Source organism: Toxotes jaculatrix, chromosome 6 (genome assembly GCF_017976425.1).
Source record: "Toxotes jaculatrix isolate fToxJac2 chromosome 6, fToxJac2.pri, whole genome shotgun sequence".
NCBI lineage: Eukaryota > Metazoa > Chordata > Actinopteri > Toxotidae > Toxotes > Toxotes jaculatrix.
In genome coordinates, this window is record NC_054399.1 from 3521059 (window position 1) to 3540734 (window position 19676).

The 19676-nt window shown below is 41.6% G+C and overlaps 2 protein-coding genes across 2 annotated transcripts; one reads left to right on the forward strand and one right to left on the reverse strand.

Moving 5' to 3' along the window:
* Positions 1-4950: 4950 nt before the first annotated feature.
* sgcb (sarcoglycan, beta (dystrophin-associated glycoprotein)) lies at positions 4951-9092 on the reverse strand. The gene is made up of 6 exons (XM_041041023.1): positions 9058-9092; positions 8100-8309; positions 7774-7959; positions 7479-7670; positions 6802-6933; positions 4951-6666 (listed from the first exon to the last, which is right to left on the reverse strand). Exons 1-6 carry the CDS (start codon positions 9070-9072, stop codon positions 6466-6468), a joined length of 936 nt encoding a protein of 311 aa, XP_040896957.1. The 5' UTR covers positions 9073-9092; the 3' UTR covers positions 4951-6465.
* A 1354-nt stretch (positions 9093-10446) lies between these two features.
* spata18 (spermatogenesis associated 18) lies at positions 10447-15014 on the forward strand. The gene is made up of 12 exons (XM_041040759.1): positions 10447-10533; positions 11455-11560; positions 11675-11790; positions 11979-12097; positions 12369-12464; positions 12558-12692; positions 12822-13053; positions 13184-13342; positions 13436-13611; positions 13902-14025; positions 14150-14224; positions 14429-15014. The coding sequence occupies exons 1-12, from the start codon at positions 10447-10449 to the stop codon at positions 14483-14485; spliced, it is 1482 nt and encodes a 493-aa protein (XP_040896693.1). The 3' UTR covers positions 14486-15014.
* Positions 15015-19676: the final 4662 nt, after the last annotated feature.

Below are 19676 nucleotides of genomic sequence, written 5' to 3' on the forward strand. Positions count from 1 at the left end.
AACAACATTACTATTTTCTCTAAAGTCTACAGTGTTAAACGTGACTCTCCTTTCCCTGTGAGTTACTCTCTTTTCTGGCTCCTCATCAGTGGAGTAGGCCTCATTCTCGTATTGTCTTTGTTCCACAGATGAGACAGAGTTGGTTGCAGGGGGACTTTTTTTCTTGTTGGTGGCCTTTCTCCAAAGAATATCAATACAAGGTCTTGCTATGACCCCAAGAATAAAGGCTATCAGAAATGTGATGAAAACAGACAGACACACAGCCAGAGTCAAGTCAGACTGTGTAGGTCTCTGATTCCTTTCTTGACCTATCCTATTTGGGGTGCCTTGTGGGATTACTTGTCGGCTGGTTCTGGGTAAACTTCTAGTTTTTCTTCGTGCACCTCCTATTCTACTGATTTGGAGGTTAAATACAGACACGACTTCATGTTCTTCAGACATACACACATAGAGGCCCGTGTCTCTCTCTGAGACATCACTGATGAGCAGTCCACCCTGAGGTTGGCTCACAGATGCTTGACCGCTGGGCGTCCACCACATCGGGTCTACAGAAAAGACAACATTGACATGTAGTTGGACTGGCCTGCATTGTTATGTATGTTTTAAGCTGTTTTACACTTTTGACTGTAGTACCTTGTGTAGAGCAAGACAGCAGTATCTCAGAGCCGCTGTAAACAGCCACGTCTTGATGAAACTCTGGCCTGTTTTCAGTATCAAAACAGTTTAGGTCATCCTCCTCCAACTGTAGCAGGTCTTTGCCTGAGAGGATGGAGGGGAAGGCACACACCATGCTCCAGGCCTGCAGGCCTCTGCTACTGTCATAGGCCATCCTCCTTCTTAGACTGCGCATGCTGCAGTCACACTGCCACCTGTTCCCACCCAGCCTGACATCTGCCCCAATGTTACTGAGAGAGAGGTACATCAAAGGGTGGAGGCTGGTCAACATGTTGAAGCTAAGATCAAGGACCTTTAATGGGGACACAACATGGGCATACAGCAGATGTTCAGACATGTAATTTGATTGCTAAAACTATTAAAAGATACATACTCTTTTAATTAGAGAACATTATTTGAAAGTTGTGGCATCACTTCATGATCGGATATGCTTAAAATTCTGTGCTTTTTCCCCCCAATAAGTTAGATTATGAAGGGACAAACTGAACAGATGGCAGGAAAATCATTAACTATATTATATACATTAACTCCTAAACAGCAAAAAAAAACAGTCTTACCCTGAGCTGGGCTAAATCCTGGAACATCTGTGGATGAAGATTTGTGATGAGGTTATGTTGCAGGTGTAGTTCTTTCAGTTGTCGAAGGTGGCTAAGTTGTCCTGGTTGGAGAGTTGAGATCCTGTTAAAGGAGAGCTGCAGAACCCATAGGGACGTACTACCTTCCAGCCCTGGACAACAGAAAAGAAGGGCTGTAATTAGAACTCAGCAATAACCATGATGGGGTGGCTCCTGCAGGGAGGAATGTACCATATGTTATAGGTTTTCAGTGATAATAACAGGTTGGGTTGTCTCTTGTCCTCTAGGTCCTGTGCTACTTTACATTCTTCACTGTGATTTGCAAGGTGACAGACTCTCTATTTTTAGGTATAAAGTCAAATTGTTTGCATTACTGCAGTGTTTTCAGTGCTGAGATTAAATAATTTAAACCGCAGGCCTCTCTGTGTGGACTTCTTGATAGTAAATAGTGTAAAATGTCCAAGTCAGTGAAAACCCCTTCCCTGAAATATGAGTCCAAAGTCCTGTGGCTTATTTTCACTGTGAACATCTTACAATATGACTAATTAGGGGTCAAGAATTTTTCTGTGGTGCTCATTCCTCCCTGCTGTCTCCTCCTTTTCACTCGCCTGAGACAATCTCCCTGAGTCTGCTGGGCTGAAGTGAGGCACCGTGAGCCTGTGCTTCATTAGAGAGGCACTGAGGGTTCTGTGAGCTGAATACCAAACAGGAAAGAAGTCTATGACTGTCAGCACAGCTCTTGCTAAGTAAATGGGCTGTCCACACATGCCTTTAACAGAACCATAGTGAATGCATTTCTTTGAAACACACATGTTCAACCAAGCAGAAGGAATTCCATGAAATAACACGATGCAGGGGAAAACGACAAAGTTGCATTGTATGTTTTCTTGGAGCCTCTGGAATGTCGATAAAAAGCTGTGATTGCCTGACAGCTGTACAGTGCCATTATCTTGGAAGGCTTAATCATTTCTAAGTGGAGCACAGTGCTAAAGATAAGGGTTATCGATGAGGGGGTTTGTTTATATGTGAAACTCTAGTAAAAGAACTGGAAGATACAGTAATTAACAGTAATACACACAACTCACAGATGTGTTCTTCTATAATGATCCACTTAGTAGACTTTAACCTTTTTAGGCAAAGTTTGGCAAAAACATAACTGTGACGTGGACTTACCTTTCTATCAGATCTGACTCATGGACATTTCCCAATGACATTCCAGAGGCCAATTAAAGGTGTGGATTACATTACGTTCACTATCAGAAGCACAATCTTTAATTATCAACACACAAAAAGGGACATTCATGTGTAATTTATGTGATCAAAGTGCGTGGATCAGTGATTCCCAATCCAGGAGTCCAGACCCCTCCAGTGGGTCACAAGATGACAGATGGAATAGGAAAGAACCCACAAAAGTTCTGTTATATAAAGTTAAATCCATTTCTTCATCCCTACACTTTTCTTTGTTCGTGAAAATGGGATAGCTTTATCTCTTCAGGCTTGCAACATTTATTCAGATAACACAATCTGACAAGTTAAAAGGCAAAAACTCTTAACATATCACACACAGAGAACATGTTCCAGTCATTTTGGTACTGTCGGTTAATCTCCATCAAATTTTAAAATCATCATGTGTGTATGTCTCTTTGTCTACCTCCTGCTTATGGTCATTAGAGATACTACAGTACACATATATTGTGGGTACACACCCAGACAAGAGACATTTTATTTAACTATTTAGCCTTACAACATTTTGGGTGTGGTCTACAAGTCATCATAAAATACTACACAAAATTGTGAACATTGCCCTACACATAGGTCAGGTCTGTAGTATAGTAGAGTTCCTGCGCATGGCTGATGTTCAAGATTATTTATGTTTATGTCTTATTAATTGTTATAATATGTAGGATTGTTCAATTCTGCAGGTTTGTTTTATACAGTCCAGTGTATACGGTGTGTTTACAACAGTGGAAAGTAACTAAATACATTTACTATATATACACAGTTAACTTTAGCCCCATCTCAACCAACTACAGCATTAAAGTGCTGATTCCATGTAAAACACCAATAATAATGATCCAGTTATACTGTATAACAGCATACCACTGACAGCTCGTTCTAACCTTAGCTGAAGCTAATTTACAGGCTTTTTCCGACCTGTTTCGAGTTTGTTATACCACATAAGGCAGTAGCTAAATCTAATCATAATGGAGAAAAAACACACGACTCCAGATAAACTGCTTAAAGATAGCTAGCTTAGCTTAGATGGCTAACCAGTTTGTGCAAAGTGTTCAAATAACTTTTTTTTTTTTTTTTTAGCTGTTACATGCTTAAGATAAAAGTTGGGTTCTTTTTTCTCAGCTTCACTTTCAGTACTTACCATCTTCTGCCTTTGTCAGGCAGTAAGGAATACTTTAGTTTTGATTTCAGGTACATTTTTTTTTTTTTTTAAATACTGCTATACGTTTACTTGAATACTCACTGGAGGCAGTGGTTGTTGTGCTATTCATGTCCTGTGACAGGGGTTTTAAATATGGCTCTGTATTACACTCACTCACCCTCTGGGAGTTGCTCCAGCTGATTCCTCTCAACAGATAGCAGCTGCAGGGTGGGGGCCCAAGATACACATCTGCGTCTGCTCCAAGGTCTCAAGCGATGTATTTGTCTACCTCTGGCAGACTGGCTTCCCAGGTTTCTCTCTATGCAGAGAGACAAGTGAGTGATAGTATTGTTTCCCAGCCATACATTCCTGAGGTTATGATACGGCCGGTGGAGTGTTACAGAATCAAGGAGATTATGAGACAAGTCCAGCTCAGTGACAGAGTCTTGGATGTGTTGCGGCACCACGGAGAGGCCGGAGGACGAGCAGTTCAGCAGAGGAGCTCTCTGACAGGTGCAAGACTCCGGACAGGCAGGTGGGGGAGAGGAGCAATGGAGCCCGGAGGAGACAAGGAGCAGCACAGCAGCCAAGAACGGCCCCTGTGCCACTGCCATCGCAGCCTGTCCTGAAAGTACACAAAGATCATGAATGACAGTTAAGAAAATTGACACAAAATAATTTAAAATATGCACATGTATATACATTTTTACCAAAGGATATGTGCTATAGAAAAACAGACTACAGAGTTTGCGTAATCGTTACTAAAATCGTTAAATCCCATCCTAAAGACCACAAGAAAAACTCTTCATCACACAGCAATTCATTAACTAAAATTAAAAGACTTCAATGATGTACAATGAGACAGTTTAAAAAGAAAAACTGTAGTTAAGCTCACCTGTTCCACTCTGTGCCAAGCTGACAGGAAAACTTGTGACTTCTTCTGTGTATTAACTTTGACCGTCTCAGGCCTTTTCTGATCAAAGTCTGAAGAATATTTTGCTGCTTCTGGCTTAACACACACCTGCCCAGAGACACCATTCTGTGATTCATTCAATCATTTACATGTCTAGTTAATGTCTTACTGTCATCGTCTTCCTGTGTACGTATGCCAGATAACTCTGGTCCTGGAAATTTATGGTGAAAAGAGCCATGCCCTGGCTGCGCATTCTATTAGATAATAAAACAGTGTCATGAGGCACAATATTCTTTTATGGTTTCAAATGACCATGCCAACACTCAAGACATTTAATGAAACCAGTGACAACAAGTTTCACATAGCAACATTTTTCTTTATCGAAACAAACATAGCAATGAAATGTTGGACAGATTTTCAAATAAGGCTGGTTGCCATTTTTTTCTGTTTTTGATTTAGTGCATCAAAAACACTCCTTTGTTTTACAACAAGCATCAGGTCTGTAATGCTCTGAGAACAACTACTTCATGACATTAATAACAAATGATCAGTGCTGTTATAAAACAGACAAAGCAAAAAAAAAGTCAGATCTTTTATATTATATTGCACAAAATTCAAAACACTCAATACAGGCTTCAAACCAAGTTCCTGATGATTGAAACTCTCCTGACAATTCATCAACAAGAACATTTAAAGAGATTTGCGTTTATCTGTAGTTTGACGTAGTGCAAACACTCTTGTTTTTTTCAACATCGTATTACTCTGATGTAAAAAAGCTTTAGCAACAAAATTAGAATATTATATATATATATAGTATCATATATCATCCCTTGTAAATCCATTGGCACGTGCATGATGGACAGTCCAAGATGTGCAGAAAAAGACCTATTGTCCTTTAGCATTACTGAATGGCTTGAAATCTATCTTTCGTATTACAGTTTATCCCAAATTCTGTGGGAATTTACCAACAAGTATCACATAACTCAATAAAATCTTATAGTGTCTCACGCTTGTCAGTGAAAATAATAAAGAAAATATCAAACACAGCTGCCAGGAACAATGAACAGCAAATAAAATCACATACGACCCCTCCCCAAGGTTTGTACACTCAGTTTGTAGTTTATTATGTACACTGAACTAAAACTAATACAGTCTAATACAACAGTCCTGCAATAAATCCTCCCCCTTCAGTTTTAGGGAGGTGTTGACACAACTTTATGGTCTCTTTGGAGGCTGCAGTTTGTGGTTCTGTGGAACTGTACTGCTTTACACAGACAGATGCTTCTGTTATTTTGTCCACCACAGTTATACCAGTGAGATTTAGGCTGAATAACAGGAGCACCTATCTGTATAAAGCACCACAGTTCAGCAGCACCACAAACCACATCCTCCAAAATCATCATACAGTCGAATCAACACCTTTCTAAAACAATTTCAATAAAAACTGAACATTGTAACCTTCACCACGGAGGGTTTACTGCTGGACAGTTGTATTAGACCGATCTAGTTTTAGCTAAGTGGACCTAATAAACTGTCAACTGAGTGTGTATTAGTAATACTGGACGGTAAGGCAAAAATAAATGCTGTAGCTTCTAACTGCTACCAATGGGCGGAGTAAACCACAGTATTATGTTAAATACAGGAGTGTAAAGCGCTTACATGGCATAATCAAGTTTAAATAAAATGGGCAAATCTGCAGAACAATAAAAATACTTCAGCATGTATGTTAATATCTTTGGCCAAGTGGTATAATCTGTAACACAATTCCTGATTTGCAAACAAAATAAGGAATACAGAATTTGTCAGGAGAAGTACGGAGGTATTATTATGTGCGAGTCATGATGACTTTCCTATAGAATATCCTATATGTAAAAATTTGTAATTTGACTTCAGTGGTGAGATTCAGCAGATTCCAGTCCAGTCTCCTAGTGAGCTTTTCTACACGGGTTATCTGACGTCTGGCAGCCCATGTTGGGATACTTCACCTGCACGCGGAACAGAGTCCCATCTGCACACATGCAGAGCTTGTACCTCTCCAGACCCTCATCGAAATACAGATCTCCTGCAGAGTTAGGGATGCGTGTGGCATTGAACATGACTGATCCATTGAGGACAATGCTGTTTTCCTGCAAAAAAGAAAATCCATAATCCATAATCCATGTGCTCTCAGGGTCCCATCTTCATCAGCTTTACACTGTACTTATGCAACTGTTTGTTTACTCTTTCACATAAAGTCATATTAAATACACTTCCATACTTACAGCCCTGAGCTCGATGCCTCCACCCATTTTGAATTCAACGGTCCGGCCCATGATGTTGACCCCCTCGTTACCACGAATAATAGCCTTGCTGTCCCCCTTGATGTTCAGGTCAGATGCTGCACTACTAGTGATCTAAAATCAGAGACAATCAGAGACACATATAAACGTGATTTACAATTAAAATATATTTTCACAGTCCACCTGTTATCACACAGAATATCCCATAAATACAAACTGTAGGTTTTGAAAATTATTTTTCTCTTGTTTATCAAAGATGAAAAATGAAAAAAATTTCCTCACATTCAGGCCTTTATTTTGAAGCCCTGTCAAAGCACTGCTGTTGACGATTACAGCTTTGAGTCTTCTTGAAACTGCATTCATCAGCACTGCACACTTGCTTTCATTACAGATTCTCCCAGGCCCTGCCACTGATGAACTGCAAACTTCATACATCTCTTGACATTCAAATTTAGAATCTGGGAGTGCTGGCAGGGGCCACTTAAGGGCTTTTACATACTTATTCCCCTGATACTCCGAGATCATCTAGGCTGTGTATGTTCAGTCATCACCATGCTGAAAACTGAATCTGTATCAAGGTCTTCTTCATTTTACATGGAGGGTGCTCAGTGAGCTCTTCTTTGTTAAAGCAATCCGACAGTTATCAGCAACATACATACCCTTTCTGTGGAAGCCTTTTTAACACTGAGGACTTTGACTCCTTTTGGCAAATGGAACTCATGGTTTTCAAAGTCTGTACTGAAGAACGTGTTCTGTGTGCGAGGGTCTGTGAAGGATATGCCCACATCACTGACGACTGAGGTCTTGTCCTTTTCTACACTCAGCTTAGTAGAGCCTTGCTGGAACACAACCTTGAACAACACAAATAAAATGAAAGAGAAGAGATTTTAATGTGCCATTTTTCTTTTTTAAAAAAATGCTTAGTCTTCACTGTAAATATGCCTAGTTTCTCACCGGGTAATTGTTACCGACGATGACCAGGTCTTGGTCCTTACGGCCTCCAACTGTGCTCTTGTGTAGTGGGTGGACGATGCCCATGTCCGCCTTCTGTTTGAAGCGCAGCAGGCCAGTCTCGTGGAACTCCATACTGTCGCAGCCATTCGGACCGATACGGATCACTGTCCATATTACTAGTGTGATCTGAGGGATAGTAAAAGACCATGATTCACCAAGCATGCAACAACAAAGTGATCACTTGGATTCTATTTTTAATTATACTTTTCAGGAAAGTTTAATGAAGAGGATCCATGGACCAGCACATCTAGACTTGTAGTACTCACAATGAGGTTAATTAAGGCAAGGAGGAAGAGGAGGACGATGATGCAAACAGCCATGTTTCCCTTGCGTCCCCTCAGACCTGTCTTATGAAGCCGCTCCTCCTCTATGGGAACATAGCCAGCTTTAAAGTTACTGTTGTGTTCCTTGTTGATATTACGTCTTTCTATGGCCTTCTCTCGCATGGACTTCTTCACTGGCCCGTTGGAACTCTCCTGGAGGGGGAAACAATCTTATAACACTAAAACATATACTTTTTGTGATATGAAATACTTTAAACAATCAGTAATTAATTTAAAGACACAAAAATGACACATCAAAAACAATAATTTCCTTACAAATGCTGGAGTTGACCTGTTAAAATCAAACCTCCACCTCCATGCTTTGATTCATTCACCTCAGAATCTGAGTATTTTCCACATGCATGTACTGTTTTCATACTGTTCTCGCTAAGGATGAATAAAACTGTTTCTCCGTGTGGGAATGTCTCCACCTATCTACGTTCAGTGTCCAGAGTCATAACAAACTTAAGGTTTGAGTAATTATTTTCCACGTCTGTGGGGCTGAGCGTTGGAATTCATCTCAGTTAAATGCCCCGCGACTCCCTGTCTGCGGCCATGACTAAAAATAAACTGCACTTATTTTAGCTTTAAAATAGAAATAAACCCATTTTACACGGCGTGTATGCTCTCTATATCAGAAAAACCTGCTTCGTTGTCAAACAGCAGGCCTAAAGCTGCTAAAATAATAGCATTTTTATTTGCACGACGCTGCCCATGATTACCGTAGCACAGGGCAGTATTTATTGCCCTGACATTACCGTGGGCCGGACAACAAAGCCCAAAACATTTCTCTTTCTTTATATCGTTTCACTCGACAGTATATGTCATTAAAAACGAACGAACGCTTCGGCAAAAATGGAGTAAAATGCAAGAATAACCACAAATGTTTGGAATGACGGACCTGCTCAGACGCCATGTTGACCCTCCCTCTCCTGCCTGCAGAGCAACGGGGACAAACCACTTTGCGCAGTCGAAGGTGAAAAGAAAAAACTGTTAGTGCTGTAAATCGTTGAAATGAGTGGAAGTTAACTCTGAATAAAAACATAATGTCAAGACGAACGAGAAAAAAACGTGGGTCAGTTTTGTTTTATTTTATTTGGACTGCGCGGGTTAAAAAAAGGAGGCATTTCCATCACAAAACATGGTCCAATCCAAGTTCAACCGGCCAATGGCAGAAGGATCCTAAAATAGAAAAACATGTCCATTCATATTTTCCATAGGTGAACTGTCAAATCGACCATAACAGAAGACTCAGTGCGACATCCACAAGCTATTCTTCTCAAATAATGATTTAACAATAACATCTCACTCAACACTCAGAAACAGAATTAATTAAAAGTGTTTTTCAGAGCATCTGCCTCTTCGTTTTATTTAAGCAATCCGCTGCACAGCAAAATGTCGAGGGGCATTTATACGTGAAAAAGCCCTGGTTTCAGTTTGATTGTTTAACACCAAAACTTCTCAGTGATAAAGCAGATATAAGCAGATTCCTAGAAAATCTAGAGTGTGTTGTGATGGTGTGTGCTTACTGCAGATCAGATTTCAACGATGTATGGATGGAATCAAGATTTTATTATTATTATTATTATTTTTTTTTTTTTTTTAATTTATTGGTAGTAGTAGTAGTAGTAGTTGTTGTTGTAGTAGTAGTAGTAGTAGTATTTGTCTTACATTGAATACATGCCAAGCCAAATGGGCATATACTTTACTACATGGTTGCTCTGCTGTTTGCCTCCTGTTTGCAGCAGCCTGCACCTCGTTCTGTGATCATCTTAGACCACTTGTTAGTTTGTTGGCTTTAAATATTGCAATGACCTGACAACACTCCCTGCAGGTGTAATTCAGTTTAGTATGACCTCCTGTGTTATAATCGGATCTAATCCAGCATAGACACATCAGCAGCATATCAGTGTTACTGACCTACAGGGTTTACTCTGCGCGCCTTTGGTGTCGTTTGACAGTATGACATTACAATCGTATTTTCACCACAGGAGAGCAGACACCTCAGAGGACTGACAGAGACACAGAGAGAGAGACAGAGAAAGAGAAAGAGAGAGAGAGCTGCGCTCGTAGTTCATCCGTCCCGAGTTATTTACGTGTGGTCTGGTTGCCGGCTCGTCCCCTCGCTTGGTTACCACAACTGAGGCGGTGCTTGGCATCTGTGTGTCGTAGGTGGGGAGAGCTGCCAGGATAGGAATTTTTACTGCACGCCCCTCACAGATTAAAGGCTGTTGTCCTCTTCAGGGACATTTCAAACATCCGAGGATTAGTTAGCCCATTGTGGACGGATATGGCAGACACCTTAAGGAGACTGACCAATACATCTTCCTTCAGCGTCTTACAGGACAAGCTTGAGAACTGGCACAGGGACTACCATGTAAGTTCATCAATAAGTAATGACCGACCTAAATCTGACCAAGCCACTTCAACAAGTGCCCTCGGCCAGCCTTGCTATCAGTTCCAGGACGGTTATCCCATGAATTAATGTCTGAAAGTCACATTTGTGTAAACTTGAAATCTAAGTTTTGGTCAGAGGTTTGCAGGTAACATCACACTCTTCCTCTGGAAAGGAAAACTTGCTTTGTCTGCGCCTGTCAGCTGGTTATTGTTTCGTTGTCTTTCGATATTTTATTTTATACTTTATTATTGTAGTTATGGATAACGCGTTTTGGTAATGCATTAAGTTATTTAAAACATTACAGCAAAGGAATGCACCTGTTAAGATTACATTGATTTCCCGGTGGTAGAGTTTGGTTGCTATGGACGCTGGTTGTCATGGCTACGGTTGGACTATTCCAAAGATCCTTTACTTCACTGGTGAGATGGTTCACGTCCTGTTACTTCCGGTACAAATCCTCTGGGACAGTCCCTTGCACAGGGACCGGAAGCAGTTTTTCTAATCCTCAGCTATGCAATATTTATCATATACTTTGCACATTTACTCGCAGGTTATAACATAAATCACAATAGTCAATTTATGGAATTAAACATTTTGTTGTTGCAGCGAAACCTGGGGCATCTGTTGCTTCTCGTGGATATCCTCTGACTCTTTGTTCTTTGAGAGTTAAATCCACCCTTTAATTATTTTCATCAATAATAAGAAAACAATAACACTACAGACACTTTATATATGTAGCTTTAACAGTAAATATATCATCAAGTAAAGCACAATAGTAAAGAGCAAACCTAAATGAGACAGCCTATAACATTTTACACTTTCAAAGTCACCTCATGTCACACAGCAAATGGTTTGTTCTGTTCACTGACATACTTTATTTTGTCATATTTATCCTCTTAGGTCATTTCCTGTGACCAGAATCTGAACAGATGTTGTGAACTGATTGAATTAACCGCCAGGATCCAGAGCCAGTTGTTTGCTATCCTCAACCTCACAGCTGCTGAAGGTAAGCTTTATATTTGCAGTTAGGCCTTTTTGTCTATTACAAAGCAAAACTGCTTATGAACAATTCAACACATACTCTTTTTTATTTATTTTTTAATCTGTCCTCATGAATCAGGTGGACACTACGCTGGAGTGGACACACTCAAAACGCGCCTGCTGCCATGGCTTGGATCCTGTTTCTCAATGTCGAAGCCCTCAGTTACAGATGACACCAGTCTACAGCTCATACAGGTGACATTATCTGTTACTAGGGCTAATATCAAAGAATGTCTCAGTAAGATATGCATTGAAATGACATTAATTTAGTGTAACATGATGGTTTATAAAGAAAAATATGTGACAAAGTTTAAACAGTTCAAATCCTTTTTCTTCTATTGTGGCGTTGTGGTGTTGTAGTTACTGGGTGTATTTATTATCAGGAGTCGGTGGAAAAGGACAGGAGGATCAGGGAGCTCTCTGTCTCCCATGAGAATGACATGCAGAAGATGGAGACTGAGCTGTGCTCCACTCGCTTGCAATTGGACTCTGTCAGAGCAGAGTGAGTCTGAGAAATGTAGACATCAAATACTGACTTACAAAAGCACACAACTGGAGAGTTGTGGTAATGGACTGCAGCCAGTCGGAGGCTCATAATATAACTTGAACAGATTATGTATAGATGTAATGGCTACAAGTCCACGGACATGGGAACGAATATAAAGGTCACTTACACATTTCTTACATATCTCTTCTCTTTACACCATGTCTGAATTACATGCATGGAAATACAAGAAGCATACTATTACATTTTCTAATCTATCTTTTAACAGACTGGTTGATGCTCAGAAGGAACTGGATGTGACAAAGAGCAAATCAGCAACCACTCTGCTGGCCACTGAAGATGAAATATTACAGTTGAAAGCAGAGTAGGTGCTACAGTCGTTTACTGGAATAATATACTCACTTTCAGATGCAAAACATGTACTCTGCTGTTGAGGTGATGTGTGTCTGTGTTTCAGTTTGCGAGCCGCGAATGAGCAGGTGGAGATTTATAAGAGGAAGCTGGATGCTCTCGATGACTATGAGCGTCAGATTCGCTTGCTGAGAGATGAGGTGTCCTACCTGAGCACAGAGAAGTCCATGCTGCAGGAGAGGTACTCACATGTATACCCAGTGAGATTATGCAAATACTGTGTATACAGTGCACACACTGACAACACTACACCGAACAATGATGATGAGGATGATATAGTTTTTATGTGTTTCTCTTTCGTCTCTGTCAGGCTGGTGAGAAGTCGCTCACCGAGCCCCTTGCCCAGGCTCAGTCGCTCCTCCAGCCCCATGAGGAGTGAGTCGCCCACCAGAGCCCAGCTCACTAACTCCTCCCGCCACGCACGCCTCGTGTCTCGCTTCAGTGACCTGTATGCTGTGGAGCGTCTGGAGGCCCAGACCCTGCTTCGACGCTACATTGCTGATTTAGAGATGGTCCAGAAAATCATCTTCATTGCTGTTGTGGTATGATTGTAATTATTTCAGAGCCACATGTTGATATGAGCAAAAAAAAAGTCTAGCTCAGGGTTATTTGATTGGCAGGTGTAAATATTTATTTATTTTAAAGTGTGTGTTGTGCGTTTTCATCTCTCAGGAATCCTTTAATACAGCAAAACTAGCCTACCGTCAGTTCAAGCTGCGCGTGAGAAAGACCTTGTCCTCGTCCCACTTTGGACCAGAAAGTCTAGAGGATGCGGCTGTGGACTACATTGTTAGAAATCTGGACCTTTATGATGTACAGGAGAGCGTCAATGTAAGACTAAATTTATCACTCATTTGTCATGACTTTGACAACAGTAGGCAGTGTATCTGATTGTGTATCTGATTGTGTATTTTGTCTCCCTAGAGTGTGATCAATGCCATGAATGTGAACCCTCGGATCTCCTTCCCACCGGAAGTGGACTTTGTCCTCATCAGTTCCTTGATCAGGGAGACATGCAGGGTGGCCTTTGCCATGCAGACTCTGGATCCGCCGCTTGACTTGGCCTTTGCCAGTGATGGAGAACTTTACAACGACAACAAGTCAGTCCAAAGGACAACACTGTGTCTAAATCCTATAATATCAGGGCTGCTCAACATTTGCCCTTCTACAGCAATTTGGCCCTAATGAAAGCCTTTAAGGATTAAACTGTTATGTCACAATAATCATTTCGATTATAAAACGTTCTAACGAACAAACTTTTTGCACCTTACAAACTGCAACAAATCACTTATGTTATTTGATGTCTCTACCAGCAGATGTCACCCTCAACATCACATATGATCTCACATCTCTCCCTCATCGTTTCCCCCCTCCTTTCTCTCTCTGACAGGTATCGTCGCAGCTATGACTCAGAGTTCACTGCTCCTCTGGTGATGTACCATGTGTGGCCAGCCTTGGCGGAAGGAAATGCTGTAATAATGAAGGGCGAGGCTGTGACGAGGAGAGGCGCTCTGGTTCGGACTTTACATTGATTATGAAATATCATTATTAATTCAGGTGTTGCTTTAGAGAATAATGTCAGAGCAGGTACATGGAGAAGATCATGCATTTAGTGGTGATGTGCCTGTTTGTTTGCAGTGGAGTAGAAGCCGGAGCCGGAGCAGGAGTGCCAGCCCGGTGCGCTCTCGCTCGCTCAGCCCAACTCGTCGTCTTGTAAGTCTCTATAACGTTTGACCGTCCCACCAAACAATAAGTTTTATTTCAAATTCATATGTGTCATTTTCTACTTAACAACACGCATTCACACCAATGGCCCCAAGGGTACGTACCTCAAGATCTCTGCTTTATTTGACTTTGTTTATGCTTTAATTAACTCCAGAATTGTAAATATATTCAACAACATTGTCTTGTTTTTAGGCATTTAACAGCAAAAGAAGCCTGTCTCCTGAACGTCTCACAGCGAGCCGCCTGTGAACTCTGGCCTCTCTTTCAATAGGACAAGAATCTACACCTGTGCTTCATGTCCGTAAAATAAAGTCTGGCGTATTTCTAATTCTGATTTCATGTGTGGGGTCATGCCTAGGTCTACCTCCACCAAACAAAGCAATGAAATCCTTCAATACTGTACTGTACTGTCCAAAGACTACACAGAGTTTACATCGTCAGAGGGCAGTTTCATGGGACACTGACAGTAACAATAGGTCAGTATATTATAGATGAAGCAAAATAGCCTGGCAGCTAACTGAACAGTTGTCTTAGTTTACTATATTTAGTCTGTAAATAAGTTTTTGATAGAGACTAACATTATTTTAGTGATAATCAGAAACTTGAAGTACAGTTTTTCAGGAGAAAAGTAGACCTGCACAGTAGCACTTTCATAGTCTGACAGCTAATTATAGAAACCATATTCAAAATGTAGCCCTCACTTTACTTTTCACCGGAGGTCAACATCTAAGTGGCAGGATCCTTCAGGCGTGCTGCAGCTGCAGGTCCTACAGTATGGTGCTAATGATCAGTGCTAATGATCAGTGCTAATGATCAGTGCTAAATTCAGTGTGATTTTTAGTGTTAATGGTTGCTGTTTTTTTTGTTTGTTTGTTTTAAAGTTCTTATTTTCATTTTTTTGGTGGTGTTGTTTGTAATGGCCTGTTTCTAAAATGAATTATTAGAGATGGTTGATATATCTGATATCTGATACAACTTTAATTCATGGCTTGACTTTACACAATGCATTTGATTACACTATGCTTTCATTTGTGTTGTGTGATGAAAATATCCTTTGGCTGTGCCTTCTATGATTGTTTTTTTTTAAGAATAAATGACAAACCTTTAATTTCCTGCAACCCCAAGTTGTTTTCACCTTTTTTTTGTTGAATATGTGTTTTACTGATTGTGGATGAACTTTCCAGTAGCTTTTCCAGCAGCGTAGCCATACATTTTAAACACTGAACAGTGTTTAAAATGTATGGCGGCTTTAGTAATGTTATGGCAGGGCAATGCCTCTTGACCAATAAGAATTGAACACATGCAGGAAAAAAATTGGAGCAAACCCTCTATTTTTATCATGAATGTTGCCCTCTCTTTGGACAGTCAGAGGACTCCTCTGTAGTTCCTTTTCCACAACAGGCTCAATAATTCCCCAATTTACATTTCCTGGAATCAGTTTTACTCTATTTTAACAATAGATGGCGCTGCTACTCCACCATTCATCATCCACTCCATCAAACAAAAGAAATGTTGTAAGATCACTCGCACTGAAATGAAATGCCACAAGCCTAAAGCATATCCTCAAAGAAGACTTGAGAATAGCCAAATTAGTCACTGAGTGTGACTCAGCGCAAGAGTATGTGTAGGTTTGAATGAAATCCTTGAGGGAATCCCTTCAGCAACATCCCCATCACAATGCCCTCATAAGTTGTTTTAGCATTCTCAGCCATCTAATTAAGTCTAGGTATCTCCAGGCCTTGCCCAGTCCTGCACCAGCCTGCCGCACCAGGCAAACCAATTACACTGTCAGCTCTTCAAACCACATCTAATATCTGAGATCAGGCTTTTGTTCTGCAGAGCAGAAACTGAGCTGTACAGGCCTCCAGGGGGTTCATCCACTGATTGTCGCTGTAGATGAGATACAGTGGTGTTTATTTCTTATTTATCCAGGTTCATGTTTGTCCATTTATTTATTCCAAATTCTTTTGTTTTTTTTTAATTTGATGGACATTAAATTCACCCACTGGTGGCTATGCTCAGCTGAACATTATTTGTGTGCTCGTACTGATTACATGGTGTGTTTATGGCTGCAGTGATTAGCATCCCACATCACAGAATGCTGTGCTGGGATTTTGTGTCTGCAACAAAATATTCTGAATGCTACAGATGACATAGCTCGCATAATATCATCTTATGGTTTTTTTACCCACAAAAAGGGCAAAAAAAAATGTGCTGTGGTTTCAGTGTCATTCCAGTGTGAACATGAATCCCACACCAACTTCTATGCCATTTCTCTAGAGACTGTGGAAAAAAAGGGGCAGATCATGCAGAAACCCATGTCATGGAAACTTCCGTCATGCCTCCTCATCACATTCCCACACAATGAATGTCTTGTCTGATCTGCAGCGGTTCAGAGAGGTCCTTGCTCTTGGGAAACAGGCCAGGTCCTGCTACCAGGATGGATACTACCGGGAGGGAGCTTGTAGATGCTGTCTCAGCTCAGTTGTCCTTGGGTGAGCCTGGTGGGGGGGATGTTTACTCAGGTGTGCTGTGGTCAACTGTGGTCATGGACAGAGTGACTGGAGACTGTGGAGGGATGGAGATGAGAGAGAAGATCACAGACTGTTTTACTCTGTCTGCACTATAAAGCACCATCACTGCTGTCAGGTCAATGGGACTTCATTTCACAGGCAGAGAACAGTCAGCCTCTACATCTAGATGCAGCCATCTTCTGGTAGCAAACGAGACTGACAGTAGTAGTTGGAGCTCAACCCAGCTAAAGTTTCCAGTTTGGTTGCAGAAGCCTGACTCATCACCGCTGGACTGCGTGATGTTTCCTCTGGCTCTTCTTAATGTGCTCAGTACTGGCAAGAGTTGAGTTTCTGGAGCTTGATGCATGATGAGTACCCGCCCCGATCCCTCAGCCAGCCAGGCCAGAGGGGGAATATTAATGGGGCTGTATATCACAGCACGTGATGACATAGTTATGAGTGACCAGACTTCAGTGTGTAAATCAAAGGCAATATTAAAATAGACAGAGGGGAGAAGGAATGAAGGAAATCAGGGCAGAGGACACAAAGAACACAAATGAGGTAAGTGGGGATGTACTCTGTGGCAAAACAGCTCATTCTTTACAAACAGCTACTAACCATGAATACTTGTCAGCCGTCATTCGTTTCTCTGGTAGAGTCACCCTTCAGCAGTGGAGTCAATGAGCCCCTGCAGGTCGACAAGGCCTTTACATCTCAGCACTGTCTGTGGCCCAGAGAGGCCGTTAAACACATCTGGAATGGAGCAGGATGCAGGTTCTGCACAGGAGGATCTCACGATTTACGACAGGAGGGACAAAACAGAGGTAGAGAGAAAGACAGAGCACTCAGAGACTGTGGCGTCATACATCAACTCATGTGTTGTGTGTGAATAATTGTAAGTGCACCACATGGACAAACTCAACCCCACCCAGTTTATTCCCATTCTAAGCCGTTCTGGAACACCCAAGGGCGATTTCCTTGGCACTAACGGGGTGCATGAGGTCATAGCGAGGGGCTGGCTGCAGGCATCAGCCCGGTGGATGCTGAGGAGCAAACAGGCGTGACTGCTGATCTCCTTCTCAGCTCCACTGAGATCAGACATCAAGTGACCCAGTCCTCTGCCAGAGATACCACGGACAAATACTTCCTTCCTTTCTCTATGACAACTATCATATCAAACAAAGAAAAAAACGACTTAGAAGCTGGACTCTCTTTCTCCCAGTGCAGACATTTGTCCAGACTGTTTCCTCTTCCTGCTCTGTCAGCCATTGCACATCTGGGCTAACACAAGCTGCAGCCAGTTGAGAATATCTGGAGGTCAGATGATTACATACGCCTTCTTCAAAAGCAAAATGTGACGTCTGTGTTGATGAACTTGTGATTCCTTTGACATCAGAGAGGGAAATTAAATGTCTCAATTATCTGTTTAAGTGCAGGGAAAAAAATGCATACCTGCTCAAAAAGTCGTATTTTTCCCTTGAAATCAGCACATGTGCTTCCTAACGAGCTGTCCAGACCTGGCCTGGTAATCATGTGCCCTGCCTTTCATGATCTTGAAAGAGCAGCGACACAAAAGCAGGTCTCGGAGTGAAACGATCTGGTTCATGATTTTCCACAGAATCGTTTTAAGCACATTATTAAATTCTCAGAGGCTCTCATGACCTTTTCTCTGTCTTGAAGATGGAGGAGATCAACTACACGTCAAACCTCAGATCTCACAGCAGCTGAGTAAAGATGTCAATATGTGCTGTAATTGGTTAAATGGTTTGCTTTGTCAGGAGGTGCACTGCGCTGAACTCAACCTGCTTCTTGTCCTCAGAAATGGAGCCCTGCCTGGACACTAGAATGCTCCATATAAAAACACATCTGGATGGTGTGATTAATGTGAATAGCAGTCATCCATTTACATTACAGAGTAGCACTGGCAGGGTAGAGGGCCGTGGATGCAGGTGTGAGTTTCCAAGATTACTGCTCCGCCGGGGCTTGTTACACTTAGATTTCATACTCTGAGAAAAAAAGGAGATCAAACCTGGCGCCAATCTCGTGTCCGACTGGCCTCAGTGCCGAACACCCCCGCCCTGAACAGGGGTGGTTGAAAGGAACATTAGAGGGAGAGAGCAAGAAAAAACAGAAAGAACGATCTGGTGGATCTGAGAGCTGGAATAACAAAGACCTCACAGAGAACAAGTACAACTATTAAATATATGGAAACTTTCCTGTGGCTGTGGTTTGACCTCCGGGGGTGTTGAGTCTTTACAGCCTCATTTTTACTAACTTTCTAGCATGTCTTTGAATGTGTCTGTCTTTGGTCTATTTCTGTCTCTGAGGAGGTGAAACTGTCGTCGGGGGAAAGCAGACAAACAACAGAAAAGAAAGAACAGAAAAATTAAAGAGTCTGAGAGAATAAGTAGAACAAAACAATAAGATGCCAGTAAGACAACACTTACTAATTTCATTTGCTTATTTGTGGATGATTAAACATGAAAAGGTGATTGGTTTGGATCTAACATTTTCACCCCAGTACTTGCAGAAACGCATCACATGGTGTAATTCAGGTCTCAGCTGTAGTGTAATTTCACCACTAGATGGCAGTTCAACTCTATAATTTACTTTTCAGCAGGACTCTCTACCATTGGAGATGCAGTGTTCACAGTGAGCACCACCTGATGAATGAGGATGTCTTCTCACTTATGGTCAGTCTCTCAGTTAACATGAAGATGGTAATTGTACCAGTGGGACAAACAGTTTCCAGCTGATCCCCTGTGATATATGGATGCCTGTCTGCCCGGGGCCCCTGAGCCAACACAGGACTGTGTGGGGACATTCAGTACTTCACTCCTACCAGATGCCCCTCTGTGTTGCCCAACAGTCATTCCCCAAGAAGAGGCAGAGAGACAAACATTTCTCTTATATGAAGAGGTAAAAAA

Coding starts and splice junctions, on each gene's coding strand:
- sgcb (XM_041041023.1), bottom strand. Junction 7,671..7,773: donor TCGTCGGTAACAATTACCCG/GTGAGAAACTAG, acceptor GTGTTGTTCAAG/GTTGTGTTCCAGCAAGGCTC. Junction 6,934..7,478: donor AAAAGGCTTCCACAGAAAGG/GTATGTATGTTG, acceptor CTCTGATTTTAG/ATCACTAGTAGTGCAGCATC.
- spata18 (XM_041040759.1), top strand. CDS start 10,447: ATGGCAGACACCTTAAGGAGACTGACCAATACATCTTCCTTCAGCGTC. Junction 10,534..11,454: donor ACTGGCACAGGGACTACCAT/GTAAGTTCATCA, acceptor TTATCCTCTTAG/GTCATTTCCTGTGACCAGAA. Junction 12,098..12,368: donor TTGGACTCTGTCAGAGCAGA/GTGAGTCTGAGA, acceptor ATCTTTTAACAG/ACTGGTTGATGCTCAGAAGG.